The sequence below is a fragment of the Dipteris shenzhenensis genome, chromosome 8, assembly GCF_047967505.1.
Source record: "Dipteris shenzhenensis isolate YYH24624 ecotype China chromosome 8, Dip_SZ_1.0, whole genome shotgun sequence".
In the NCBI taxonomy this organism is placed as follows: domain Eukaryota; kingdom Viridiplantae; phylum Streptophyta; class Polypodiopsida; order Gleicheniales; family Dipteridaceae; genus Dipteris; species Dipteris shenzhenensis.
In genome coordinates this window covers 38,534,371-38,547,888 of record NC_141603.1, presented here as the reverse complement: position 1 = coordinate 38,547,888, position 13,518 = coordinate 38,534,371, and the positions used below count along the sequence as shown (strand labels likewise).

Here is a 13,518-nt window from a genome sequence, read left to right as displayed (position 1 = left end):
AGAAAAGGCTAGGCTATACTACGTTGTACGGAAAAACGGAGAGCAGGGAGACAGCACGGGCCTGCACGCAAATCTGCGCAGGGATGGCGACCATACGGACGTACGGATGGAAGGGCTTGCAGGGGGATCAAGGCGAGGCGAGGCGCTCTCTCTCTCACACACACACACACCTCGCCCACACACACACACACCCCCTTCTAGGACTCTCACATACACACACACACACACACACACACACACACACACACTTTTTTTTTTTTTTTTTGGGTAAAATCCAGTGTATCTATATTCTCATAAATTTACAAGATGGGAAGTCTCCCACACACTGACATTAGACTCCAAACTAGAGCCCAATGTAAAAAACTCAAAAACAGATAGAGAACACTTCAAGGCTAGTAGCATCCAAGTCCCTTGCAGCAAAACTGTCATATAAGGATTGCTTGAGGGACATTCTGAAGAAAATATATGCTTGAGGAAACTGTTGACCCATCCTGGAATGCAGTCTCTGAGTCCAAATGGTCCATAGTACCCAAAAGCGAGTCCAGTGAAAGAAGAGGAGGAATGGAGACATCTGAGATGAGAGGCATCCAAACATCCAGAAAAGTTTCCCAAATCTGATGGAGGGAAACCGAAGCCGCAGCAAATGAGAAATACGAGTGATCAATATGCGAGAGTGTGGGCAAGACCATAATAGATGAGGAACTGTTTCACAGTGATGAGAGCAACGGGGACAGGAGGGGGAAGCAATGCGGCGTGCTGCCAATTTCGCCCCAATGGAGAAAGCTCCCACTATACATCTCCAAAAGAAAAACCTCTGTTTCAATGGCAATTTGGCTTTCCAGATTTTCATGAGTCGTGATTGCCACCAAGATAGAGGCCTATCCAAATTCCAAAGAGTGTTGGCATGCTTATCAATCCATGGCGGTGGAAGAAGAAATCTGTAGACCTTCGAGGAGGTCAAATTATGCATTGAGAGCGTACGAGTAGCAGGAGGTAAGGAAGTGAATTTCCAGTCCAGTAATCTGTCCTGTACAAACAGTAGAGGGACCGGAACAACTGGCTGCAACATAGTTGAAAGAGTTCTCCAAATGGACCTATGATGTAGACCCAAGGAGAATGTCTTGCAAGCTTGTGGAAATGAAAGCATACAACCTTGTTGATCCACAACATCAACAACAAATCTGATGCCCAATTTCATGAGATTGTATGCTTTAATAGGTGCCTGTAAAGCAAGAGGCGATTCAAACACCTTGCTCCAATGGATGCTTTCCAAACGAAGAGAATTACCATGATGAGAAGAAGCACCTGTCCATTTTGCATATGAGAGAATTCTCTTCCAATCATGAATAAAAGCATTAGAAACAGGGCAACCAGGAATTTTCCCTTGAAATGTGGTCATGACTGCTTCCCAGTGATCTGTAATCCAATGCCCATATGCATGAGACGCCATGTTTCCACACATTGCTGCTAACATAATAGCCCATGGCTGTTTTTGCTGAAAAAAATCAGCAATCATAGTGCTCTTTCTTGCCAACATATGAACTTGGAAATTGAAAATGTTCAGCCCCCCATGAGTCTTAGGTGAACAAATAGACTGCATAGGTAGTAATCGCAAAGCCTTTTTATGAGATATGCTTTTCCAAAATATCTCCATAGCTAGACATATAGGAAGCCAAATGCTTGAAAGACCAGGGAAGGAGAGGCAAATAAAATTGCACATATGCCATAATGATGGACTGTACTATCCAAAGTCGAACATGTAAAGGCCAAGTGGACAAATGCCAGTATTCCAGCTTCTTGTTGATCTTTTGAAGCACCCATTTGAGCTGTTGTTGCAGAGTAATATTCCAGCCAATGGGGTAGCCTAAATGCCTCACAATAGTGTGGGAAGAGATAATGTGACCTGGCCAGAGAAGTGCATGCCAATCAGCTTCTTTCAAAGCTAGAAGTTTCGATTTCTGAAAATTGATTTGCAGTCCAGCAGCTATGCCAAAGTCATTCAGTGTATGCATCAAGTGAGAAAGGTCACTTTGAGAATTCCTGGGCATAAAGTATGAATCATCAGCATATGCCTGTGCAAGAAAAGGCCGTGCCCCTGGAATTTGCAAGCCATGAAGCTGTCCTATATCTGCAAGATAATCCATATGCAACAGTAGCGGATGGGTAGCAATGGCATACAGTAAAGAACTAAGAGGGCAACCCTGTCTCACTGACCGGGTCATAGTCCAGGTTCTTGATAACCCACCACCAAGCAAGCACTGCGCTGTGGCCTGAGAATAGAGCCAATATATGATATGGATGAGTCGAGGGCCAAATCCCAATTTTTGCATGGTCTGAGAGATAAAATCCCAATGGACAGTATCAAATGCTTTCGCAATGTCTACTTGCAGAATGAGAACGTCTTGTTTAGAATATTTGGCATACTCAATTACAAGCAAAGCATTAGAGATATTGTCAGTGATCTGCCTTCTGGGGACAAACCCATACTGTCTAGGATGAAGTCCTGCTTGCAAAAAGAATCGAACTCTGAGGACAATCATTTTAGCAATGAGTTTGTAAATAACAGGCATGAGAGATATAGGCCTCCAATCAGACTAGGCCATGTTTCCAGGATGGGGGAAGAGATTGTTCTGCCCAAGCATGATTGATCATTAGAAGAAGAGTGTTTTTGAGATCACCCCAAAATGCATGGAAAAATTCGACAGTCAATCCATCCCAACCAGGAGAGCTGCTTTTGCGTAGATGACTCAAAGCATCATCCAGTTCACTAAGCATAAAAGGCTGCTCCAATGCATAAGCCTGTTCCCGAGACAAAATGGGCTGAACATGCAAAAGAAATTGAGACCTAGCTGTATCCACCTGCATCAGATGATCAGGCTGAAGAGAAAGGAGATGCTGAAAATGACTAGAACATAGCGATTCCAATTCGGATTTGGAAGTGGTCCAAGTGCCATCATCTTTCTTGATCCTGCAAATATCCTCCTTTCGCCTATCCGCATGAAGACTTTTAAAAAAGGCTTTGGAGGAACAGCCCTTATCCAAAAGGGGTTTCATGCGAGCTCGGATTTGCCATTTCTTTAATTTGCGAAGATCATTTTGGTGAATGATATGAATCGCATAGGCACAAGAATCCTGTTCAGAAGAGGTAAGCTGCCTATGAGAACTGATTGCATCCATTTGTTGCTTGTGAGATTGAGCCCATTTCAGCTTGAGCCTGAGGTTTCCCATGTAACTCCGTCCATAATCTTGAATAACAGCCTGTAAGCAATGAGCAAGGCTGATCCAAGCAAAATCCATATCCTCCTGAGCATGTAAGAGAAGGGGACGGACAGCCACTCTCACCATGTTCTGAAATTGTTGATGAAGCAAATAAGCACTATTAACATGGAGCAGGCGACGACGAAAGAAAGGCATATCATCTGTCAAACGTGCTATTGATAATGTCAAGCATACTGGAAAATGATCAGATAGCAAAAGGGAATGGTCAACCCAAAGTGTACATGTAAAATCAGCATACTGCTGAGCATGCAACAAATACCATCTTGTCAAGTCGAGCCCAGTAATGAGTAAAGGCATTGTGATGATATGTATAACCCATATCTCTGTCCCTTGTTGAGAGCCATAAATCTTCTGCATGCAGGGATGAGAGCATATCTTCCCAATGTCGGAGCTCAGTGGGGATCATGTGAGAACGATGAGTTGTATTATCTTGAGTGGAAGGCGAGTTGTTGAAGTCTCCACACAAAAAAGCATTGGACAGCCATGGATATTGTTTAAGGGAGTCCCACATGTGAGCTCTAGACATAGAGGTTTGTGAAGCATAAACAGATGCTATTTCATAGAGATCAGCCTGCCAGCTGCACCTGATCACCATCCATCGACCCTGAGGGTCATTGTAAGCAACCGTGGGCTGCATATCATGTTTGACCAGCATGCAGACCCCTGAAAAGTGCATTGTACCAGCATAAAAAATATCATAACCAGCATAGTGGCCTTGCTGACCAGCCAAGAAGTGTTGATTGTGTTCCTGTAAAGAGATCACATCGGGATGCATTCTATGTACATAATGCCAGAAAAGTCTCCACTTATTGACATTACAAAGACCCTGAACATTGTATGTAATGCAAGTAATTGAAGTAGACATAGAAGATATGTACAGTCAAACCAAAAAGCAGAGTAAAATATGAGCTGTCAGGTCTCAGCCATGACATCAACATCCACCTGGCCTCCTGGATCATTAGCTCGATGATCCTCATCATTGTCACATACTGGGATGCCCCTTTTTAACACCTCAACCCACAGTTGAGAAGCAAGGCTGTCAGCAGGGGTAGAGGTCTGACTAGGGGTAGAAGTTGAAGCATCCCAATGGCGAGATTGTAACGGACGTGGTTTGAGAGCGAATACCTTTTTGGGTTGCTGCCAGGCACCCTGGGTAGAGGCATGAGATTCTGAAATTTTACCCTTTCCTTTATCCTTTTGCTTGGCTGAAACCTGAACCACATTTTCTTTGGAAGGGACAGATTTGGAGGCAACATCAGCCAGTTTGGTAGGCATAGCCTTAGACCCCGGAGTATAAGTAGGGGAAGGAGTATTTTCTGGAGCAATAGCTGTAGGTGGGAGCTGATGCAAAACTGCAGGACACTGTGAAGCTAGGTGGCCAAACTTATGGCATGTGAAACAAGCACCTGTAAAAACTCCCCATTTCAGATCAAAGTATTTTTCACCGAGGGGAACATCCTCCACTTCAACCGCAATGGAAGGAGGGGTTGGGTGATCTGTATCCCAAAGAATGCAAAAGCGATTGCGATTACCCGAAGGGCGGGGTGGGCATACAACTTGCCCCAAAGTGGCTGCCAAACTTGGTAACTCAGTCCTCATATAGTCCGGGAAATCCACTACCTCAACCCATACAGGGCAGTGATGTCGAATAAGGCTGTGGTAGTCCTTATTTGGTGACCATGGCATGACATGCACCATTTGTCTGCCATAGAATAAGGGCGACATCTCCAGTATCTGTTGACGATATGAGGCATCTGAAAAATGCACTTCATAAAAACCCCTGGAAGCAAAATATACTCCTTCAACAAAGCAGCCTCCCAACAGTGCGTGAACCCACTGGGCCACATCATTGGCTGAAGGTAACTTTCCTGGAAAAAAAATGATAACTGCTTGCTGAGAGAACTTTCGAAGAGGAGCAACCAATGAAGGCAGCTTCAACTTAAACTTGATGGCCGGGGGAGGTTTGGCCCACTCCTTCCGGCTGTGATGAAATTCATCTTTGAGCATGTCAAACACATAGTGAGCGTCTACAGAATCTGCAGAAGAGAAATCAACTTGCTGTCTTTTGGAGTCCCGGGAAGACTCCTTGCGAGGATAGCTTTTGAACTGATCTTCCATGAAGGAAAACAAGGTGGGATTGATGAAGAGGCGGAAGCAGAGCGCACACACACACACACACACACGCGCGCGCGCACACACACACACACACACGCACACACACACATATGTACGTAAGTACGTATGTACACACTTTTTTTTGAAACCATTGTATCAAGAAAAGTTTTTTGGCTGTACACACACACACACACACACACACACACACACACACACGTGTGTCGTGTGTGTGTGTGTGTGTGTGTGCATGCGTGCACGCTTTAAACCTCTTATAGGCTATGTGTTGTATTTTACATCAACTTCTTTGCCATACCAGAGATCAAAAGATTGAAGCTACTAAATGAAATAATAAGTCCCTTTGAAAGAACAAGATAAATAGTGTAATGTAAAATCCACAAGTTTAAACAAATGTATCCAAAAAAGTTACTATATGTCATGTTGTGGCATCCTTTTTTGTCTAATGGTGTTTACAAGTGTCTCGATAATAATATTTATTTTGTGACAGCACATTCAAGCTTTCAGGAAATTTATTTCACGGCCTAGAGCAAAGAAGACTCATGGGAGAGGCGTCTTTGGTAAGCTACTTAATAAAAGGTGTTCTTAGTATCATCACAGTTTATCCTAGTGAAGGTATAGACCTAATCTCTGGTTTGCACCACTATTGCTATTCCACAGGGGATTAAAATTATTCTTTCATGATGGGCTAATGAAGCTTTGAACATTCTTATTTCAATGCAATAGTGTCAGTAAATATAACCTCTATGAAACGTGTTAATCATTATACGTAGTACATATGTATTCTTAAAATCTTTGCTTTCCCTTGGATGTTTCCATAAATTGTGTTCCTTTAAACACAATTTTTATGCCAAATAAACTATGTCCCCTTCCTCTAGTGTGGTCTACAAAGCTCAAGAATAGGGGTGTCCAATGTACTAATATATTCACTCTCTTCAATTTTAAAATAGAATTGTGAATGCAGGGAGTCTGTTGTGTATTAATATTTACAATTATCTGAGTATCTGCTTATTATTAATTACTATTGTATCAAAACAAGCTTCAATTTTAAGTCTTCATAACATATAAACCATATAATGATGTTATGCCTATGGGACTGAACATGAAATAAGTTCTCAAACTGAGAAAACCAAATAACATTAGGGTGATATTGGATGGCTTAAAAATCCTTCTCACTTCACCCAAATCATTGAAATGATTGATGATTTACTTTGGAAACCAATACTTGAGGAAAACAACAAATTTTGTGATAGAGGTAGTTTACTCATCTTGTTTTGAAAGTTGGACTTGCACTCTTTCTTGGGATTCAATAAATCCTCTATAAAGCTATTTTTGCAAATCTTGCTTTATTGTAAAAAAATTAGTATGTTGTAACTATGGAGTCTGTTGTGCAATCAACACTATTTAATTTTCCTACACTGATATAAATGATAGTTTGTATAATTGATTGATGAAACAGCTTACTCTAAGAAAACTTTCTCTTATTGACTACTAATAAATTTATTATCTTCTATATCTGAGCATCTAGATGTGCCTTTACATTTATTTTTTTTAAAAACTCGGAAACATGTTCCCCTTTTGCTTCTTTCCTTCCATACTATTCCACTTCACCACACCATATCTTTGATTTTACCTCTTCCTCCCATTGTTCCTCTGCCCGCAATTGTTGCCTCCCCTTCCCCTATTGCTTGTCTTTTTCCTACTCGTCCAAGGAATATGGTATACATTGTTATATGAGAGCTTCAAATATGGGATTGCTAAAGATTAGGCAAAGTCTTTTAAATTGATTGAATTACCATAATACTCAAAAGATAGTGTGGTAGGGAGTCATTTATAGGAGTTTCTAAAGTGTTCACTATTTGTTCATATATAGATGATGTTCTTTAAAATGAGGGTTATAATGAAAAATAAGTAAGTATATGGTTCCATAAATGAGAAATTAAGAAAGAATTGTATATTCTTTTGAGAAATATATAAGCATGGTTGGTGTCAAAAACTATTGCTCGGACTTTTTTGCTCGTAGGTTTCTGCTTGAAAACTGTGCACATCCCCTGAGCATACTGCTTATCCCGATTTTGTTGTCTCTCCTTCCCCTTCATGACCTCTAGATAATGCTGCGACTTCTACCTACTATTTGCTCCCCACCCCTTCTCTTTAATTACCTCTTGCAACTGCCCTGTTGCGTACCCTTCCCCTTGTTGGCACGACTTGACACTGCTTGTGCCACAACCCCCCCTCCCTTACTACCTTCATGCCTCTCTTCGTGGTGTCTCCATTTCCATGTACCCTCTTTATTGTTTATTCACATCTCCAATAATCATATTTTTTATGCTAGTGCAACATATTGCGGAGCTATAGACAGTGCTAGAGAGAGGAAAGTGGCGATGATATGCAAAACACTCCCATTGATTACATGATATTTGGTACAAGAACATTGCTAACAATGGCAAATGTACTCGTTAGTATAGGTTCCCTCAAGGCAGTTTGTCGCATGAGAGAGCATGCATTGACATGAAGAGATAGGATAAGACAATTGATACACACGTGTCTGAAAGGACGAATGCAAGTTCTTCAAGAGCAAAATGCATATAAGGGAGCTAATTCAGGAGAGGCCACTTTGCCTCATGCACATTCTATGCTTTGAAGCTCCTCTTTCATTAGTCCTCTCTTATGCAATAAAGTTGCAGCTAAGCATGGGTTTAGATAAAACCCTCCCTTTGGGAGGCCGCAATGTGCTATTCAAACATTTGGAAGGTTATTGGTCATGTTGGAGCCCATCAAACCTTGACCGGTGCTTTTTGTTTTTGTTTTTTGGGGGCGGGGGGGGCGTGGATGAACTCTCCTTCCACCAAACATGTCTTAGCTCCAATAGTCTTCTGCCACATCAATAAACGCCACTTTGAGATGGATGGCATTCACCTTGTCTAAAGCCACCCTAATTTTGGAAACCTTGTTCAAGACATTAGTACCCCCAATCACAATAACACATTTCTTTTAAAACAGTTGTTACTATCAAATTATTGCCTTTTGATATTTCATGGCCTTTTATCATTGCTTGTTCTTATTGTACACCAAATCTCATCCTTTGTTGGATTGCGTATATGACCCACTTCTTTCAAAAACATTATTAATTCTTATGTATCACTTCTTGGTGGGAGACAAAATTTATGTTCATATTCATGTTCATATTGATGTTGATGTTCATGTACTTGTTCGCATTCACATTCCCATTCGTGTTCACGTCACCTTCATGTTCATGTCACATTCATGTTCATGTTCATATCCATGTTCATGCTCATGTTCATGCTTAGGTTCATGTTCGTGTTTAATTGCTTTCCTCTTCCTTTTGGTTGTATTTATGTTCACATTTTTCATATCTCCTTTTGCTATTGATGTTGTCTTTGTTAGCAAGTTATCATATGTGTTGTTTTTCATATTTCTATTGCTTGAGCTCGATGGCCACTCCACTCTTGAACCAATTGTCAATGTTGGTTCATCTACTAGAACTTTCAATTGTTTTGTTAGCACCCACCTTTGTGTTGCAAAGTCTCAATTTTGTGCTGGAATTTTCTATAAGATGTCCTTCACAAGTTCCACTTCAATTTTTTTAAATAAATAATTTCTCAATAATGCACAGGTTGTGAAATGGTCTATTTTGCATTCAAGAAATCATTCTTGTGCTTTTGGCAAGTACATTATATGCTCCATTGCTATATCATAATCTATATACTTCTTCTTAAGAAATCTACGTACATGTGTGAGGATTTTAACCTTTTTCTTAAAAGTCATGAAATTCATCTTTTAATGTTGGCGTTGCTTGTATTTTGTATATTTGTTAAACTTGATTAATGGGCTCACCTTGTTCCTTAATGGATCCCTCTTTGTTGTAGTTTGATAACACCATGTCATAGTGTTGGAATCTTGGTTGTATTTTCCTTTTAATCCTTGATTGCAGCTCTCCTTGGCTAATATTGTAATGGAGTGTCACATCAATCTACTAGTCATGCTCATCACTTCATTTAATTCCAAAATGATGAAAATCTCCGAAAGTTCAAATGCGTTGATGCAATATGATATTGTCATTGTATTGTTCAGATTTGAGTCATCTTTTCTCCTTTTATTTAAGAATCTTTTATAGAACAACACTCGTTGATTGAGAACAATCTTCATTTCACACTCTTGGAACAACACAAATCATTAATGGTTGTGTAATTATAGCAAACATAGGAAATATACTTTGAACCTAGACCAGAATGTAAAGAATCTCTGAACCTCTTCCTTGGTTACTACATTTACCATATCAATCTCATAATTTAATACAAATCAATTTTTGAAAAACTTGATCAATGAATTATTGCTTCATGAATATTTTAAATTTAGTTGAATGTACTATGTATTGAAAACAACTTGCCTCTCATATCTTATGATGAAATTTATTCAACATGATTGGTCTATTGTCATGTTAGACTAATGGTACTAGTGGACTCAATACTGGTCTTTGTAAATGTAATGGTGAATAATACGAAAACCTTAACATGGATAATTGCCTCAATAAAGGTCTTCACAAATGTGACGGTGAACAATACTAGAACCTTGAAAGTTGATGTGATGAATAATTTATTAAGGCTTAGACGTGATGGTATATATATACAAAATTAGTTGACTTAGACAAGTATCATTACTAATTATTATGATACTATTTTATTCATGATTCTACCTTGGAACTCTAAAAAAAATTTATGTACATTACAAATCAAATAAATGATGTGTGTTAGAAATAAGCAATATAAGGTCACATCTCAACATGTTAACATTCGTATACTAATGGTTAGGATTGCCAATGCTTGGGGTGGGGTTCACTATACAATCACGATGAAATGTTCATTATCAAGTTGAAACAATACTAATTTGTTGTAGAGTTTGACATAAAAGATCTTGGACTTATACATTATTGGACTTATGAAAAAGACATATTTGTAGAGTTTGACATGAAAGATCTTGGACTTATGCATTATTGTATTGGCATTAGCACTAGTTTGGTAGCTCAAGTGGGCATAAAAGTGTTATTTTTCGAGTTCCAAATATATTTTTTTAGTGGTTTGAACCTCTATCCAATGTAATTATTGTTAAGAATACATTGTTGACTTGCTTAGGAACGTGGAAAAAATACTCTATAGACAAAAAACTGTTACAGCCTCCATTTTCATTGCCAAAATTGCATGGTTGTTATTTGGACTCGTACAAATTATTGGCTAAATAAAGTGGATAAACAAAATTTAAGTATATATCTCTATCAACTTCTGGTGGTATCAATTTTTTAAAAGATAGTTTTAGTATAGAAAATAACATTGGGTGGAGTTTTCAATACTAAAAAGCATCTTATGGTGTTTAAAATTGAATAAATAAATGTATGCTCTTGTTCCTAGAGTCTTTTCAAAGCTATATACTTATGAAACCTACATTTTATAAACATAATCAAAGTTTAACCTTGAATTTTTTTGACATAATATAATATAACATCAATCTAGATTAATGTAGCAATTCTAGTGGATTATATGGAGACGGATGATACGCCCATTTTGTGTTCCACTTGGATGGGAGCTTTTACGGGTTCAGGCATTCCACTTTAGGTTATTGTTTTACGATGCTCACATGAGGGTGCTTTGGTTTTTTATGTCTAAGTGGGAGGCAAGCTGTCTACGTCTTCACAGAATGTTCTACTAGAGATAGCAGTTTAGCCTATCAAGGTCATTGACTTTGTGGAGCATGGATTCCTAGTGCTATCTAGACCAGACTCACTTCTCTTGGCCTTGGTTTCATCGAGATTGTGTCTCTATGGTGGAGCCCCCATAAATTATTTGCAGTGGGATCTAGGGGAGTGGGAATGGATTGATGAAGAGCATAAAAAGAAGAGCCTCTCCTTCTTTTGTTACATTGTAAGTAGTGCCAGGAGGCTTAAGATCAGTTTTAGAGGTTGCAGCCACTCCAAAGCTCCTCATGGATAGGAGATCTTTTGGAAGAGATCGTAGAAGTCCCATAGAAACAGAAAATTCACTCTATTCTTTTGGATTTCTATTCATGATGGGATTGTACTTAACTTGTGGAGATCCAAGTTTGCCTACATGTCCTCATTGCCACTTTATAATGGAATCATTTCAACATTGCTTATGGGATTGTAGATAGGTGAGGATTATTTAGAAAGAGATTGCTAGGAGCTTTAGCACCTTTGTACACCACCCTTTCTTCATGACTTGGGGTTCAGCTCCTTGGCTTTCCCTTCAAGTCTTTTAGGTATTTATAAGAGGCATGACTCTTCTTGGGCTTTCTCGATTCGATGACACTTAGTTGAGTCAAGCTCTCTGGATGATGTTCCAGCCTCACCCTTCGGAGTGGTGCATGCTTCTGTGGATTCCTCTTGGGAGATTTTGGCAAGCATTTCAGCATGGTAAATCTAGAGAGCCAGATGCATAGAGGTCTTGGATCATTCCCAAGTCCACCCCTCTTACACTTTGTCCAGTATTTGGACAGATACTATACATATGTTGATGGCCACTTAGATGAGCATGCAGAGGTCCTCTTGGGCTGACTCTACTAGGAGGGGTACTTTCCTTAGGGAATGGAGGGACTCCTCCTCCTTCTCAAAGTTCTCTATAGGGTCGAGACAACATTTTTAGCCTCAACCTTGGTTGACTTTAAGCTCTTTTTGAGGAGCTATTTGGGACCATTTTGAGGCTTTATTTCATGCATTGCATGTTTTGTTCATACTTAATAGAAGTTTTTTTCTTGAAAAAAAATTTAGCTAATTTTGTGGCAGTGTCATACAATTTCATAAGTACATCTTGATTTCCAATGGCCCCCATCAAAGAGATTTAATAGCATACTATGAAGATCTCTACAACCAATACTACAACATGATGGATGCTTAGTTGACATTGGTTTACTCCTTGGGGTACATCTTTTTCCCAGCACATTTTAAAAATATAATTCATCATTTGGATAGAGTGAACTAGAGTCTACATAAAAGTAGGGGCCAAAAGGCAGAAGTATGTTACTATGCTTTGCTGAAGAGGACCAATAGTCTGCCAAACCTACATGTAGGGCTGCATAAAAAGTATGAGTCTAAGATGCAAGGAGTACTATGCTCTACTGAAGAAGCCCAAAGAACTGATAATACATGGTAGCCTGTAAAACCTGTATGTTGAACTATCATGAGCTTATTGACGGTATTTTTTTGTCACCCCCAAGTTACTAACTAATCCTTGTGCCTAGCTCAATAATAGGTGTGTGCAACTTACAAAAGAACGATGCCAACATGAGTTCTAACAATGGGGCTTCCATATTGTGTGGGAAAATTGTGTGATAATAGGTGATTGCTCACTTAAGTGGTATAAGAGATAAATAGAGATACAATACACTTCAATGACCAATGAGTAATTGTAGACCAACGAGTAATTGTTTTAATTCAGAAGCATAAACTGGATACAACATGTAGAGGTTGCACACTAACACCATAGTGTAGGTGTGTGCAACTTATAGAAGATCTCTTTCTTGCAGTCCACAGGTTGCTATGCGAGGTTTCCTACTCCGAGACGGGTGTAAAAAATGATGCCAATGTGAGTTCTAACAATGGAGTTTATGTACTTTGTGGGCAAATTGTGTGATGATAGGTGATTTCTCACTTAGTCGATATGAGAGATACATAGAGACACAATACACTTCAATGAACAACAAGTAATAGTATTAATTCATAAGTACAAAAACTAGATACAATAGCTTGAGGATGCACACCAACACTAGATTCTCTCTACTCAATTATGCTCACCTCGACTTGGCCTTGAAACTCTATGAGCAAAATACCTTGATTCAAGCCACTAGCTATGACTGACTCTGAATTTAAATCAAACACCTAGTACATAGAGAAGCCTCTTTACAACACACACTATGTCTCCTATGTAGTTGAACTCATCACCTCAGGTGAAGTCCTTTGAGTCTACCACCTTTTATACTCATCCCCCTTGATTGGTTGGGCTGTATCCACTAATTGTCCATTACCAGCTCCTGTCTTGCATCCGCGCATGATTCCTAGAGCTTCATCACCTTGAGAATTGG

The 13,518-nt window shown here is 39.4% G+C and overlaps 1 protein-coding gene across 1 annotated transcript in view; it reads left to right on the top strand.

Annotated features, from left to right (window-relative positions):
• Positions 1 to 9,130, top strand: part of LOC147899476 (uncharacterized) — a 249,471-nt gene extending 240,341 nt beyond the window's left edge. The window contains exon 16 of the mRNA XM_087377736.1: positions 9,047 to 9,130. Within this exon, the coding sequence (XP_087233862.1) occupies positions 9,047 to 9,130 (84 nt within the window). The remainder of the gene's footprint in view (positions 1 to 9,046) is intronic.
• The last annotated feature ends 4,388 nt before the right edge of the window (positions 9,131 to 13,518 follow it).